Genomic DNA, 16,234 nt, shown 5'->3' with positions numbered 1-16,234 from the left:
GGTTTGGACACATGATGTTTGTTTGGAGTGTTCTCAGTGATGAACACACTTGAGTTGATGCATGTCTGCTGGTGAAATGCAAAATATGAAATTTGTTAGTAGCACTGTTACTGTTGATTTGACAGCAGCAGCAATACTAAAGTTTTCCTTCAACATCAATGATATTTGAGACTGATGCCACTGTAATAATCTAATATTTTTTTCTTGTGTTAATAAGGCTTTCATACCCTGCAGGAGTGCAGGTGGCTTGTATAATGTTCTGATAATGCACTGCTGATTGAGTCATGGTGGATTGTTTTTATGGGAGTGTAGTAAAGCTAAAGTTAACTTTACAACTTTATTTGCTTTTTTGATTTATTTTTAAGCCTGTGCCATCCAGGACCTTGCCCTTCATGCCCAGCCTTTGTGACAAAAACGTGTGAATGTGGACAAACTAGGTGAGACTGCTTCTTTTATACAAACAAAAATTTATATACAGATAGTTTATTGAAAATTTATACAATAACTTTTTTTTCTTACAGCTTATTAAAAATTTACAGACAAAAGTGTATTCTGAGGTGTATCTTTTATGTGTGTGCTAAAATAATTTGGAGAATTTTATGTTTTAAAAATACACCATCACTTTCTAATCTTTTAAGAAAAAAAAATTAAATTCATTTTAACAGATAGCTTTTTATGATACATGTAGCTGAATTGTCCAAGCAGTCTGTGAGTTGACTTAATTTTGAAATCCTATGCTAGTATTTATTAATTTTATTTTGTAGAAGACACAGAGAAAGAAGTAGAAAAAGGTTCACACCTTTTCTATCTGAATGAAATGTAATGTTGAGTTACTCCATTCCAGAAATTATTTTTTCAAAAATAACGTGTACATTTCTGGGAAGCTGTACCACTAGCAAGAGAGAAGTCTGTAGTATTTTCCAGACTTGAAGGCAATCTCTTCCTTACATGTTTGATACATGTAGTGTCATTGCCAACAGCAAGGTTGTACTGCCCGTACTATCTGTGATCTCTCATATTAAGTTGTTCTGAGTCTTTAGAGTCCCTGTTCTAGATACCTAGAACTAATTCTGTGTAATAAAATGTTTGCCTGGGCTTGTTTCCAGAACCCAGACTAACAAAAACTGATTTTTTGTTAGCATTCTTGCTCTAGAAAAATGGTTTTCAGCCTTCTACAATGATTTCTGAAAGTTTGAATGTAATATTAAATGATCTTAATTTTTTAAAGGAAGGTACAGCTACTTCTGTGGCAGTATTTGTAGTTGAAAGTACTTTACCTTCAGTAGAAAAATGGATTGATTGTAGATTACTGAGTTTTATTTTCCACATTTTTATTCTACCTATTCCTTGCATTTAAAAGTTTAATAGATGCAACCAACTTTGATTATTTTTTTCCCAGGTGCCAGCTACTTTCCCCAGATTGCTGATTTTTGTAATACTGCATGTGATACTTAAAATTTGCTTCTAAATAGCATTTTTTCGTATGTACTGTAATAGCATCCAAGATCTATGATACCTCTGACCTTAAGATGTTTTAAAGTTACTATTTCAAATACACATTTTACAGCAATTATATGAGGTCAGCCAGAATGGAAAACGAGGAGAATTTATTGTTTTGTCCCTTTTTTAACAATTTAATTAAAAAAAACATCTCTTTTCATAGACTACTGACTCGCTATTAAGGCCCACATCCCTATCTTCATTGTGCTCAGTGGACTTATGTTTCTGAAGATTTAAATGATCTTATCTGTAGTAGAACTTTCTGCTCTTCTGGCACGATGCATAACCTTACATTAGGTTCAAGTTATAGCATCACTTTTTTTTTTCATTTTGTTGAGAGAAAATTCTGTAGACTCACTACTGTGATGTGTCCTATGTTAGGGAGGTGGGAGAGGGACAGCAAGGGGAAAAATAGGGTGGTTATTTCCTAAAAACTCTTTCATTAATAATTATGCTCCCTTTCAGAGGCTTTGGCATTTTACTGAAAAAGTATATTTTCCTTTTTAATAAATGTTCTATAGATATTAAGGTAGCTGACAGACTATGGTGTCATTTCTCTACAGTCATTCAGTTCGCTGTGGCCAATCAACAAAAATTCACTGTTCTAATGTATGTGGAAATACTTTAAACTGTGGTAAGCACAGCTGTACTCAAGTGTGCCATGCAGGAAAATGTTCACCTTGCCAATTAACAGTACAGCAAGGTAAGTATCGGAATGCCTTATATATATCCACTCTATACTGCGAAAACAAGAGGGTGAAAAAAACCAGTACGAAGAGGCAAGTGCTTTACTTTTACTTAACCAAACCAAAATCTATTGCTAGAATATTTTAAAAATGGAAAATGTGTCAGCATCACTATGTATTGTAAATAAGAATATAAACATGATAGAAAGAATCCTGCCAAGATGATTAGGTTGTTGGAGCATGTGCCCTGTCAGGACAGGCTGGTGGTACTGGGTGTTGTTAGCTTTAGAAGTCCGAGTAGTAGCTTTTCAATAGCTAACAGGAGGTAATCAAGAAGACAGGTGGGCTGTGTGTGGAGGGAGGATGAAAGACCATAAGGCAAAGTTGAAATGTAATAACTAGCTGTAAGGAAAAACTTTTTCTCAGAAGCTTGGAGGTTTTCAGGACCCAGCTGAGTAACACACTGAGTAACGTGGTCTGATCCCATCGCTGACTGTGCTTTAAGTAAGGGCTTGGACTAGCTGATGCACTAGGACCCTTCTGACCTGAATTGTCCTATGATCCTTCTTAATCTTTTACTGTAATTCTGAGACTTGATTAAACAGAGTGCGGAAGAAGAACAGAAAGAGGTATAGAAAAGCACATTTCAAGAAGCTACTCAGTTTCTGTTAAAATCTCCTAAACTTTGTCTTGAATGGAAATTAAATTGCCCAAGTATGTGTGCCAGTATACATCTTTGTTGAACAGTTTCTGTAGAAATTTTCTCAAGTTTTAAGGTAATAATTAACTTGTTATGGATACTTCTTTAATAAGTAAGCTTTTTGTTTAGATGGTACTTCCCCTTTAGTTTTTATCTTCTTATCGGAACAAATAAAACGGAATTCCAGCTTCTGTAGGACTGGGAAACTTCTATTGCTGAAATAAATCTAAAGAAGAGCAACTTCATTATCCTTTTGAAAACTGACTGTAACAATTTTTTCACATTTTACCTTTTTATATTTGCTGTACTGCTGAAAGTATTTTGTCACTGATATTCTCGTGTGGTGTTTTCTGTGGAATATTGCTTTCTTTCAGTGTGTTACTGTGGAAGCAACTTTAAAGAAGTATTGTGTGGGACAAAGGAAGAATTCTCTGATGGATTCGGGAGTTTCTCATGTCAAAATATATGTGGCAAGTAAGGTCACTATAATTTAGGCTTTGAAACGAAAAAGGTCATTTTATTCATACTCAGTGATCATGATACTCTTAGATAATTCCACTTTTTATTTTTTTTCCCTTTGTTTTGTTTTTTGGTTTTGTGTTTTTTTTCCAGAAAATTAAATTGTGGGAGGCACAACTGTACACAAGTATGCCATCCTCAGCCTTGCCCGCTCTGTCCACGACTTCCACAAGTAGTGTATCGCTGTCCCTGTGGTCAGACTCCTCTCAGCAAGTTACTGGAACTAGGTTGCGTTGAACGTAAAATATGCACAGATCCTATCCCGTCGTGTGGAAAAACATGTGGCAAACCTCTTTCTTGTGGTAGCTATGGTAATTAGAACTTTCTGCATCAGAGTATTCAAATTTATCTCATTGTTTTGAACCAAAACCAAGGTGGTCCTTAAGCATTTCATTTCAAGAAATAAATATTTGATTAGTGATTTGGGGTTTTTATTGAACTGAGTGTAAAACCTACTGCAGAACCTACACTCTGGCTCTTTGTTCATAATGATACCTTAAAAACAGATTTACCTGGAAAGCACTAACACTAGCCTTTTAAATTCAGTTTATATGCACGTTTCCTATATTGGTAGAGGAATAGAACTGTACAAATTTCCAGAGAGTAGTATGTACTTATGTCTTGCTTTTAAAAGCCCACCTAGACCTTTGACTTTGATGTGGAGACTGGTAGAGATAAATGACTTTGTTCAGATGCCTCCAGTAAATATTCATTTCCTGCTGCTATAAGAGGGTAATGAAGTAAAAAGTAGCATTGGAAAGTTGGGGAAAGTTATGTGCAGAAGCAATTTGACACGTTAATGAGTGCATTAGGTAACTCAAGTGTATTTAACTGTGAGATGGTGTGAAGATCCAGTTTTACAGACTGTGTTTAATTGTGATTTGTTAGACTTTGGAGAGGAGAGAGACCAATAGTGTCAAGATGAGGGCTTCTTATTAATGACTAACCATTCTGTCAGTCCAAGGACAAGAAGTAGAAAGGGAATGAGTAATTTAGCTTTTAGTTGAATTTCATTTAACCTAGTAAGTGAAATGGGAAGGTATGCATAGTAAGTCATTCTTTTGGGCTGAAAAGGAAGAGAAAATCACTTACAATTCCTGAAACTTGGGTAAGATAATATCACACAATCTTTTTTTTTTTTTCCATACCTTAATGTAAAAAGTGTTTAAAATGCATGCATTTTCAATGTTAATTGTATACCTGAAACTCTGTAGGTTCAGGATAAAAAAGTTGAAAATAATGGCAAAATTTTATGCACATTTAACTCAAAATAGGTGTTTGGGTGGTTTTTTTTTTTTTGAAACCCAGCTGCATATAAGTTTATTATCTTCTGACCAGGGATGCTCCTAATAAATATGAAGTTCCAGGTCATGGATTTTACTTTTTTATTAATTGTTAATCTTTATATCTTCATTTTCCTAGAGTTCATTCATACATGTGAAAGCCTTTGCCATGAAGGAGACTGTAAACCGTGTTCTCACACATCAAACATTTATTGTAGGTGTGGCTTCAAAAAAAAGGTGAGTGTATAAAGCTTGGTCATGGAAACAGGTAATCTGTGGTGTTTTTTAAAGGTGTGGAGAAAAAGGAGTTGGAGTAGTTGAGGAAAAGAAAGCTAAGAAGTCTAAGAGGTGTTGTGCTCCTTAGTTGCAAGAACCTCCATTGTATACTAACTGATAGATGCGAACCAGATTGTACTGTGAAGTGCTAACATAGGCTACTTACTTTGAAGGCAATTTTTTGAAATATTTTTGCAGTTTACTCAGAATTGTTTATTTAAGCTGGCTGCTAAGTCCTATGTTATCGTGCAGTATTTATATAGCACAAAGAATGGTAGTGTTACCAAGAGTAATGTAAACTGAGAGAAGAAAGGTAGCCTAACTTAAAAAGCTAACTAAAACTTTACAGTAGTAACTTGTAGATTTCTTATAGAATTTTTGGAGAGAATATGAAGTTTTTAGTGGTGCCCATTCTTTGTACATTTATATAGTGACCCATCAGATTCTCAGCAGTCAATATATAATAACTAGTATATTTTTAAACTATGCCACTTTCTGTAATCATAGCTTTGAAATTTTTGGCTCCTATCACAGGATCCTTGATGACTTTTCTGACCTGTTATATATCATCTATAAGCAGGGATGGCTTCTTGAATGTGTAAGACTTGCTTGAGATTGGAGCAGTTCTCTCCTGCGAGTTTGCTGAAAGTAGTTATGGGGTAGAAGGCTTCAGATTATCTTTCATTTTGAGGCTTGAAGCAAAGTAGTGAGGTTTGGATTTTAGTTTATGCAGCTTTTCAGACACGAGGAAGCTGCTTGTTGAAAAAGTATGAGTGAACTACAGTGATAATTTGTATCAGTCATGAAAAATGTGGTGCTCAGAAATGACAAATCAGAATGTAAAGTTGTGATGACTAAAGGTTCAGATATAGTCAATCAACAATGTTCTTTTCATCCATCACCTTTTATTTGCATGTTGAAGTCTTAAATCTAGATAAAACTTCTTTGATCGTGAGGTTTGACTCTTTTTTTTTTTTTTTTTTTTTTTTTTTTTTTTTTTAAAATCAAGTCAGACTTGCCTTTTTGGAATAGTTGGTCAAAGCACAAATTTATGCACTCTGTCAATATTCTCTGGGTTTCTTCCATGCAAGTTTCTGGTTTCTTAGGACAAACCTGTTTCTGTCACTTCATGGTGTTACCTGCTGAACTAAGTGGGGAATACAAAACTACAAATTTTTAATTGGCATTGAATCTCTAAGGAAAAGTATTGTGTTAAAAGATTTGAGGATTCTTTTCCAGCTTGTGTTTCGCTTTTTTGTACAGAAGTGTTATACACATGAAACTGAGAATGCTGCTTCTTTCTGTATCATGCGACTAGGTGTTTTCTAGATAAGTTTCAGTTGTTTCATCTGTTTTAACCTAATGGCTCCCTGTTTGTTTCCTAGGAAGTCCCATGTGCTCTGCTCAGAAATAAAGGTACAATGTTATGTTACATATATAATGTGAAATTGTTTTAAAAACAATACACAGCTCATATTAATTTTGGGTTTGATTGACAAAGTTGGCAAACATCTGATCAGTACTGCTTCTTCTATCCACACTTCTATGCCAAGTTGGTCATTTCCTGAGACGCTGCTACTTTTGAGAAGAGGTTTGAAATAAATCTCTCTCATTCCTATCCATCTTTTACATAAGGAAAGACTTCTTCAGTGTTTGATCTCAAAGATTCTAAACAAGCTGTCTATTTCAATTTGAACTATTTCTTATGCCACCTGCCATATTCAATAGGTTGCCCCTCTTCCCCTCCCTTCCCCCTGTGTACGGCATCCTGCATATCTTTGGGTCAACTTGCACAGCTCAGATGTAAAGTTATGCTTTGGCTCTGCTCTTTTGCAAGTTCCTGGGGAAATACAAGCTTTGATTCTGCTTCACAGTTGTATGCTGCTGGTCTTTGCATCTGAGCTCAGCAGAGAGTTCCTATTTGGAATACCTCTTGATTTTCTGTTTGTAGCATCTAAGAATGCAGCTCAGTGAAATTCTTATTTTTTGGACCCTGTCATACTGAGATGCTTACACGATACATAAGGTCGTACTGAAGTACTTAAAAGATATATAAGGTAGTAATATGCATATTTCCTAATTTGAACTTTTGTCTGTGAAGGCTTTGCTATTCAGTATCCAGAAGTGATTGCTTTTGTTACCTGTGGATGGTGATAAAGGATGGTTTTTGTTAGCACTAGTTTTGTGAACATATCAGCAGTAGTTGTATTTAGCTGACTTTTACTGCCTTACCAATTTGAGCAGTCTTAAATTGGACGTTTGTGGTATTCCGGTGTGTACCAGGATATCTGGTTTTCTGTGTTTTATTGTACAAAGTTTATCATGTAAAGACTAATGTGAAATAAACTAGTTTCATGTATTCTGCTGTCAAAAATAGTTTTGAACACGGGTTTGTTTAAAGGAAGCCAAGTATTCACACAGGGAATTAATGTGGAAGAGCACATAATTTTAAAGTTTGCTTGCTGACTTACTCTGTATTAGTCTCTTCTAGACCATGCTTTGGAGCAGCCTTACCATAATACTGTCATCACAGCTTTTGTTCTCAGCATAAGCAAAGACGTAAAAGTTATGACTGGTTTTTTGAGGGTTTTTTTTTGTTTTTAATAGCTGCCATTACATTCATGTGTGACAAGCGATGCAACAAGAAAAGATCATGTGGACGACACAAGTGTAATGAAGTTTGCTGTGTGGTAAGTTTATGTGTGGTTTTATGAAATTGTTCATTGTGATGTGGGTTTGGTTTTGCTTACAATGTTAAAAGTCTTTCTTTTTCTAATCTTTTCATTTGTGTGCATCTTCAGTCTCTATTTGCGGTCCTGGTTGGCTCAAAAAGTTTGTGTGTGTGCATTTATTTTGCAGCATTTGTTTTATCGGTATCAGTATAAATGTAAAACTGCATTCCAGCCTAAATGCAATTACATCAGTGTAAAGGTGCTTTTTGTCAATGCAGTGATTCCAAGGAGAATGGGGAGGGGAAGGATATTACTTAGTACAAGAAGCAAAAGCTATGATATAACCTGTGTCTGCAACAGAGGTCTTAACAGAATCCACTTTAGAAATTGTGTATCCATACAGTGATGGAAAACCTGCATGGATCAGGCCTAAGCTATTTTTTGCACTATACAGTTTTGTCAATTAGTAGATTATGAACTCGCAGAGAAAAAAAATACGTCAATGGAGTTTATAGTTTAATTCTGCTTTTCTTTTTCGCCTTCTCCTAGGACACAGAACATAAGTGTTCTTTGGTTTGTGGTCGTAAACTCAACTGTGGGCTTCATAGATGTGAAGAACCATGTCACCGGGGCAGTTGTCAAACGTGCTGGCAAACAAGTGAGTTAAGGGCAAGAGTACATTATTTCTTACATATTTTAGAAATTTATTCACTTAACTGATCAGAGTTGGGCAGAGAACGTGATCCAAATTGACCAGAACCTGAAGAATATGCAGTTGATTTTGATTGTATGTTTTTTCATGAAAGAAAAAGTTACTTCATTTTCATTTCATGAAGGAGTAGTTACTTCATTTTAAATGAGTTTACTGAGTGTTGGATTTTAGCAGTTAAAATTGAATTACAGTAAAATGTGTTCATTTAATATATGTTGATCCAGCACTCACTTAAAAAACTTGAGGAATCATGCAAGGAAAAAAAAAAAAGCAGTTTAAAAAGTTAATTTCTAAGTTAAGGGAACTCTTGTTTAACAATGTAATAACTTTTAAAGATATTGAAGTATGTAGCAGAACTTGTTTAGCTGCTCAGAATTCAGACTTTCCCAACTTGATACACTAGTGATTTTTTTTTTTCTCTGGACAGGACCATCTGAAGAAATAAGACATGTCAGTCATGTGTTTTAGGCTTTCTGGTCACATTCCGGATGGTGAAAATTAGTATTGAATTTCTAGAAATAGATTGACAACCAACAGGCATTAATTTTCTTAGGATCACAGAATCACAGAATGGTAGGGGCTGGAAGGGACCTCTAGAGATCATCTAGTCCAACCCCTTGCTAAAACAGGTTCACCTAGAGCAAGTTGCACAGCATTCCATCCAGGTGGGTTTTGAATATCTCCAGAGGAGGACATTCCACCACTTCTCTGGGCAGCCTCTTCCAGTGCTCTGCCACCCTCAAAGTAAAGAAGTTCCTTCTCATGTTCAGACGGAACTTCCTGTGTTCCAGTTTGTGACCATGTTATTTAAAGATTTCTCACAGTGGGGAAGTGCATATATATGTAGCCATTGGGATATATTTGATTTGTTTTTTCAGGTTTTGATGAGTTAACTTGTTATTGTGGTGAATCCGTGATTTACCCCCCTGTCCCCTGTGGCACTCAGCCACCAGAGTGTAAAAAAACATGCACGAGGCCACATGACTGCAATCATCCAGGTAAGTCAGGCTGTTCAGTTTTGCTTGGGGTTTTTGTTTTGGTTTTTTGGTGTTTTTTTTTTTTTTAAATCAAAATACAGAAATATGTACATAGGTCTCTTTGAAAATATATTTGCTTTTTTATTAGATGTTTTTTCTGTAGTTATGAATATTTACAAAAGTCTACGCTTAGAAGCCAACAAACTAAAAACTTGCCATGAATATTAGTAGTGGTGCTCTTCACTGGTAAAAGCATTGTGGATTTTTTTCTGATTAACAGTCACAACACATTAAATGTTTTATTCCAAAGATTAAGTGCTCTGTTGAAACAGTAGGATAATCTAGTGAACAGTTAGTTTCTACGTTTCTAGGAATTACATTGGTTGATAGCAGAAAATAAACTACAGGTCAAACAGGTAGGATTTTTGACAAATTCTGTCTGATAGTATAACCCTACTTAGAAGTTACAAAATTCTCTGCTGTTTAATTCAGAAAATATGGAAGAATATTCACATAAAAACCTGCCGTCATAATTTTTAAAAAGTACTTTAAAGAACACATTATCCTTGCATGAAGAATCGTATTTCCCATAAATTGTGTAGTTCTAAAATGCGAGCTCATGTTTAATAGTCTTTGCTTTCTCCTTTGCGTTTGACTGAAGTATGCTAATAAAACTGTGCTGGCTTTTATATTTCTGTGACTGCAGTGTACCATTCATGTCATAGCGAGGAAAAATGTCCTCCCTGTACCTATCTCACTCAGAAGTGGTGTATGGGCAAGCATGAAGTAAGTCTGGATGTTTTATGTTTTTGAATACTAAATAATGTTCTAGGACTGTAGGCTTAAATTTTTGTGGCCTCTTTGGAACTGACGTATTACTGGAGTTTGAATTTAATGTGATTAAATTAGATAAGTATATCTTTTAGCCATATGCATTCAGACCAATTGGTATATTGGACTATGATATAAAGAAAAACTCAGTCTTTATCTTAAGATATCTTAGTATTATGATTCTTGTGTGGACAGTGCCAAATGAAGGTGTGAGCAGTAAAAGTACTTTGAGTTTTGTATTTATAATTTTTCATTATGAGCTGTCATCTTTTTTCTTCCCCTCTTCCAGCTGCGAAGTAATATTCCTTGTCATCTTACTGACATTTCCTGCGGACTTCGCTGCAATCAAATGTTAAAATGTGGAATGCACAAATGTAAAAGAATCTGTCATAAAGGAGAATGTCTTATAGATGAAGAGTGTAAACAGCCATGTATTATTCCAAGGCTGTATTGTAATCACCCCTGTATGGCTCCATGTCACCCTTCTTCACCCTGCCCAACAACATCCTGCTCTGCAAAGGTTAGATAACCAAAGAAAATTCACAGGTGAATTGTATGGTTTAATTATCAGCCGGTAACAGTTGTGACAAAAAATTACATTTTGTATATTCATAGCATGACATTTTTTCCATAAACTTATAATACTGAATTTTTTTTAAAAAACCTATTTGTTACTTTTAATCATTCATTATTCCACTGAAATGGGACTCTTTAAAGGAATAAATTTACCTCTTCACAGCCCTCCGTGGCCACAAAAAGACAAAAGTTTAAAAGAGCTGCTCTTGTCTGGTAGGTTGATCTTCAGTGTGAATGTGGAAGAAGAAAGGAGAGTATGATTTGCTCAGAAGCATCTAATACATATCAAAGGTTTGTACTGTAATAATTATCTTGATTCTTTACTGGTCTTATTTCTTTGCAGTTTGATTAAATTTCGGGCTTGACTAAATATATTTAATTCACAAGTTTTTTCACACTTATTTTCTTTGTACTTTCACGTACCGTTTCCTTTTTGTATTCCACTGAGCTTTCATACCAGCTATGCTGTACTAGAACACGTTCCTCTCTTCACAGCTGCTACTCTAACTGTGGTGGCGTGTCAAAGCTTGAATCTCCCATCTGTGGAACTCTGTTCTAATCGCATAGGGCAATTGGATACAGACTAATTGGGCAGGTCCAGATTCAGGGTCTTAAATGTAGGTGATTACATATCCATGTGAGTTGCTATCTAAGTTGCCCTTAATGTGTGATGGAACCTAGTCAATATAGATGATGGAAGCTAAAGAGTGATTTAAAGTCATGCTGAAATAGCTAAATTTAGGCAGGAGAGTTTTGGCATCAAAATCTTGGTTCATAATATGCAGAGTCCTACCCAACTCCATTTATTGCAGCAGATTTGTCTGCAGATACTATTTCTAAACATTTCTCTTTCTCTCTTATGAGAGAGGGCAAGCAAGGGACAAGGAAAAGAAGAAAACTAGGGCTTTTGAAATGAAAGTAGCAAACAGTAATAATAACTTAAAAAATCTTCCTCTGAGGCTGTGATTGAGAGGGAGTCAAAAAAATTAATCATCTAGAGAGTTGATATGCAACCAGAGTTCTGCTCTGCATCCCAGTTGATAGGAGAGCACAGTCACAGGTTCTTCCTGTCTTTCAAAGAAAGCTTCTTAATGATTGTTTTATTTGGAACTGCCATTTGATGACCCAATGCTAGTCCAGCTTAGAGGATGCCTCTTTGTTCCTACTGAACACTGACTTATAGGAGTGGTGATCATTTTTTCTTTTTTTTTAAAAAAAAGGGGGTTTGGGGTTTTTTTTGTTAAGATCTATCTCACTATGAGTACTAATCAGAAGACTGACTCAACTTTGAAATACCAGTTTAAATTGATACATGCTTGTCATTAATGATAAGCAGGGAAGGTAATGTAATTAGGAGTCTACACTTTTGAAGGCTGTTATTTCTCCACTGTTTCTATAGCTCAGGCACTGCAAAAGTACTCATACAGGGAAGATGGTTCTTTGAAGTCTGTGAGAGTCCTTGTATGCATAAGCTGAACACATATGTATTTATTTATCTAATGGAGCCCAAGTCAAGAGGAAGGGAAAGAAACAATCAGTTTAAAGCAAGTGTTTGTTTCTGTTTGTGAAATGTGTTCATGTATGTTTACAAATTACTCTTGGCCCATGTGATATTAACAAAAGCAGCATTTAATGCCAGCTAAGTTTGTACAATAACTCGATAACTCCCACTGTTCAGGTTGCTGAAAGACAAAAGCAGTCTAATTTTGTGGCAGTTAAGTTTGCCTTTTTTCCCCATCATCTATGCACTTGTGGAAGGGGGGGGGGGGGAAAAAACCAACAAAGAGAAATCCCAAACAAAAAACCAACACAGGAAAGTGTTATACTACTACTGCAACAAACTCTTGTAGTACTACTGTGAAAAGATCAGCAAGTTAATGGGGTATCCAAGTTTTCTCAAAAATGTTGTAGGAGTGATGGAACAGCTTTGAGCTTTGTCACTGAAGAATGCCCAGGGGAATGGGAAAGGAGTGTGCTGCTATACCACTACACATAATACAAATGATCGTGTCGTATCATCTAGTGGCCTGTTACCTAGACTTCGTTACCACCTGATAAATAGGAAGCTGATGATGCCTCTAAGGGCTTTTTGTTTTTATGTAATATGATTATCCTGCTTCCTGATACATGATTAGTTCTCTGCATGTGATGCAAAACAGAGAGAGACAAACATATCCTTTTATCTGAATTTAACAGAAAAGGTGGTTCAGAGGATAGAATGTTCTGTTTTCAGGATTTTGTTTGAGAACGGTATGGGATATTTCACTACAAACTTGCTGTATGTTTTAGTTACAGAAATTTTAGCAAGAAAATCAGACTGGGAGGGGTGTTATTGAAGGGAATGATGAACAATCTTTATAAAGAAAATTGTAACAGTCTCAGTAGGTATTTTGCTCTTTCCTGATTGCTTGTATCATGTATATTTTCTAAGCAAATTTCTAAATGGTCTATAAATTAACTTTACAGGTTTTAGTTGCACACAGTTAAGAAAGAATCACATAAAAGTTAAAACGGCGATTAAAGCTATATGGTCAGCTGTAGTTTGATATTTAGCAGGTGAGAAGAAAGAATATTTGCATTGCCTAGTTTAAACTTGCTTAGAACTGATGTTCTGAAAAGTTCCTTCAAGAAGCATGTCCAGTTGTTAGTCTCGCTCCTAGTTGCTTGAAGGAGATGAGAGAGAGTAACCTCTTAGTTTATGTAGCTAGATTAGATTCCTGAAACTAGATGATGTGAAACTAGAGTCCCATTCTGTAACCTGATGAGGAAATAGTCTGTCTTACTTCCTTCACCTGGACGTTTAAATCTGCAGCTTTATACAACTTGTTCAAAGGTTTGTGCGTTAACCTTAAATGAAATCTAACACTCTTCTTTTTCAGAATAGCTGCTATATCTATAGCCACTAAGTTAACAGATTTACAGCTTGGAGATTCCGTGGAAATCAGTAGACTTATTACAAAAAAAGAAATGACGCAGGCCAGGTAAGGAGATGCACACAGAAACATACTTGAAACCCTTGTGCGTACCTGAAACACAGGCGATATGGAAAATACATAATATTGTGAGCAAAATTCCAGCTAAAATGAGAAGATTTCAAATAGCCTGACTCTACTGTAACAATGCTGCTAAAAGAGTATTTTGCAATTCCCTAGCAGTTCATGTTTTTGCTTTCATGTAGGAGTTCTCTGTGTTGGCTGGTTTGTTGTCACAAGTATGTATGCAACAATATAACTGTGGTTTCAGAGTTTCCTTCTACCCAGCGAGCTCCTTAGAGTTTCTCTGAATTTTTTCAGATTTCTAGACAGTATAACTTCTTGCTACTATCTTTTGTTTCATCATCCAGTATTCTTTCCTGGATGATTAATAGAGCATATTTCCCCCTAGTCTTACTATTTATAATATTTTTCTATTACCATTTTTAGATCTCTTACATTTGTATCTCAGTTTGATTGGCGTTTCTGCGTTGTCATACTGGCTGGCACTGCAAATCTTCTTTTAAGTCACAAAAACACTAGTGACTTAAATTTGGTGATTTTTCTATTCCTCCTTATGTTCCTCAGGATTGGAATAATTTGTCTTTTTGCTTTTAGTATCATTTCTTTAAGGAATTGTCAAGTTTTTTCAACATCCTTCTGTCAGAAAATTGACTTCCTGAAATCTTGGCCTTTGAAGTCCCTTATTTCTGGGTTTAGTTTATTTTCTGTTGCCATCTCTCCTCTATTAATTGTGAATTTAATTATTTTAGAGTCCAACTGTTACGTGTTTAAAATCTGATATTCCTTTATAATGTGTAAATTCAAAATAGTGAAATTTCCCCTACAATTGCTTCATTGCTTCATTACAATGACTTCCTGTCTCAAAAGCTATACCAGCATACTTCAAGAACTTTTGCTAGCCATTCTGTTCTCTTTATTTGTTTAATGTCTATGAGATTGGAATACGTTATTACAAGTCCATTTGGGTAATTTTCTACACTGAAATAATTTTAATTCTGATTGTATGGGCAAGATGAGCTAACAACAGAAATGTTGCATGGGAACACCTGGTCATCCTAGTCTCCAGCTTCATTCTAGTTGGGCCAGTGTCCTACTTCAGAAGTTGGGGGAAAAACAAGGTGAAAGAGGGAGACCTGTACTGACTCCTGCATACAGCTTTAAAGACAGTATTAGTACTGTATAAGCATGGTATAAGAAAGAGACACAAATAGGAAACAGTAATTGAGTCTTTTTTTTTTAGCCTACCTTGTATGTTTCTATTAATTGAGTACTCACAAATGTGCAATATAAGCATTAATTTGTCTCTAGAATTGCTATAGAATAATCTCTTTTTTACCCAGATTGAGCCTTGACTGCTTTGTTCCTGTTTGTACTTTTGATCCTTCTCTGACATTTTAATCCATTAAAATAAAATTGTACAGTACCTTTCAAAGATGAGACACAAACTGAGATTCATAACTCTACTGACGCTAGAAGTTATGGGCTCAGTTGAAACACTGATTTTTGTGGTGCATCATAATCCTTCATAAGGGTAGCTACCTTTCCTGGCTGATAATATTTCGTGATGTAAGTGACCTTGTCACATCTTTCTTTGCTAATTTTGCATCCTTTCTAGCATCCCCTCAATGCCAATATCAACTGTGGTTTTTTTCTCAAATGATCTAATTTACCAATATAATAAAATCTTGATTCAGAAGCTGTTTTTCTCAGCTGCTATATGGCTTTGGTAATTGCTGCTTCTGTTTGAGACCTAGAGAAGAGCTTGTGTGCTCAAAGATCTTTGATTGTTGTTTGTTTGTTTGTTTTTAGCTGTATTATCTGATCCAATACAGTAAACTATGCTCACACACTCTTCTTAGTTTTTTAGGCTATGATAATGATACGACACCAACAAAGCTACAATTTGAAAAGTATGAGTAGCAATGGTGATTCTAATTGTATTTTTTTTTCATAATTTAGGTTGCAATGTGATGAAGAATGCTTAGCTCTTCAGAGGAACAGGTGGGCAATGAACTTGCTTGCTGTTTTTTTCAGAAGAATTTCAGGTTCAGAAAGTTAATGCTATGTGGAAAAAATTCTTTCCTGCATGATGTCGAGAACTGATAAATGTGGAGATGATTCCTGTGTTATGGGGATCTATATTGAGTGATCTGAGATCTTAGTAGAATATTCTAGTGAAAAGTCCTAAACGAGCAGTTACAAACTCATCTATTAGTAACCCATATCTTTACTCTTCAGTGACAATATGTTTGGGAGGCTGGAGGATTTTGTATGCTTATTTTTGTTTGGTTGTGCTTTTGTTATGCTTTGGTTTTTTCCTTCTACTGTCAAATTTAGGCGTCTTGCTGAGGCTCTTGAAATAGATGATAATTCTGATCCTTTTAATATCCGTTCTTCTGGACCAAAGTACAGTGACCTTTTAAAAGAAGATGCAAGGTATGTGTTCTGATGATGAGAGGTGTCATAGGTAAACAGTGTTGAGACCAAGGTGGAAAATGCAGAATAG

At 35.5% G+C, this 16,234-nt stretch overlaps 1 protein-coding gene across 1 annotated transcript in view; it reads left to right on the top strand.

Moving 5' to 3' along the window:
* The window catches only part of NFX1 (nuclear transcription factor, X-box binding 1), a 65,604-nt gene that overhangs the window by 29,708 nt on the left and 19,662 nt on the right, over positions 1-16,234 (top strand). Inside the window, exons 6-20 of the mRNA XM_074144856.1 lie at positions 366-437; positions 2,064-2,203; positions 3,261-3,360; positions 3,499-3,716; positions 4,828-4,925; positions 6,350-6,380; positions 7,572-7,654; positions 8,186-8,294; positions 9,227-9,346; positions 10,032-10,111; positions 10,446-10,676; positions 10,950-11,023; positions 13,612-13,713; positions 15,688-15,729; positions 16,066-16,164. Coding sequence (XP_074000957.1) covers positions 366-437; positions 2,064-2,203; positions 3,261-3,360; positions 3,499-3,716; positions 4,828-4,925; positions 6,350-6,380; positions 7,572-7,654; positions 8,186-8,294; positions 9,227-9,346; positions 10,032-10,111; positions 10,446-10,676; positions 10,950-11,023; positions 13,612-13,713; positions 15,688-15,729; positions 16,066-16,164 — 1,599 coding nt within the window. The remainder of the gene's footprint in view (positions 1-365; positions 438-2,063; positions 2,204-3,260; positions 3,361-3,498; positions 3,717-4,827; positions 4,926-6,349; positions 6,381-7,571; positions 7,655-8,185; positions 8,295-9,226; positions 9,347-10,031; positions 10,112-10,445; positions 10,677-10,949; positions 11,024-13,611; positions 13,714-15,687; positions 15,730-16,065; positions 16,165-16,234) is intronic.

The sequence above is a fragment of the Numenius arquata genome, chromosome 3 (assembly GCF_964106895.1).
Source record: "Numenius arquata chromosome 3, bNumArq3.hap1.1, whole genome shotgun sequence".
Lineage (NCBI taxonomy): Eukaryota > Metazoa > Chordata > Aves > Charadriiformes > Scolopacidae > Numenius > Numenius arquata.
Note: the sequence above shows the minus strand (reverse complement) of the source record. Positions and strands in the feature narration are given on the sequence as shown.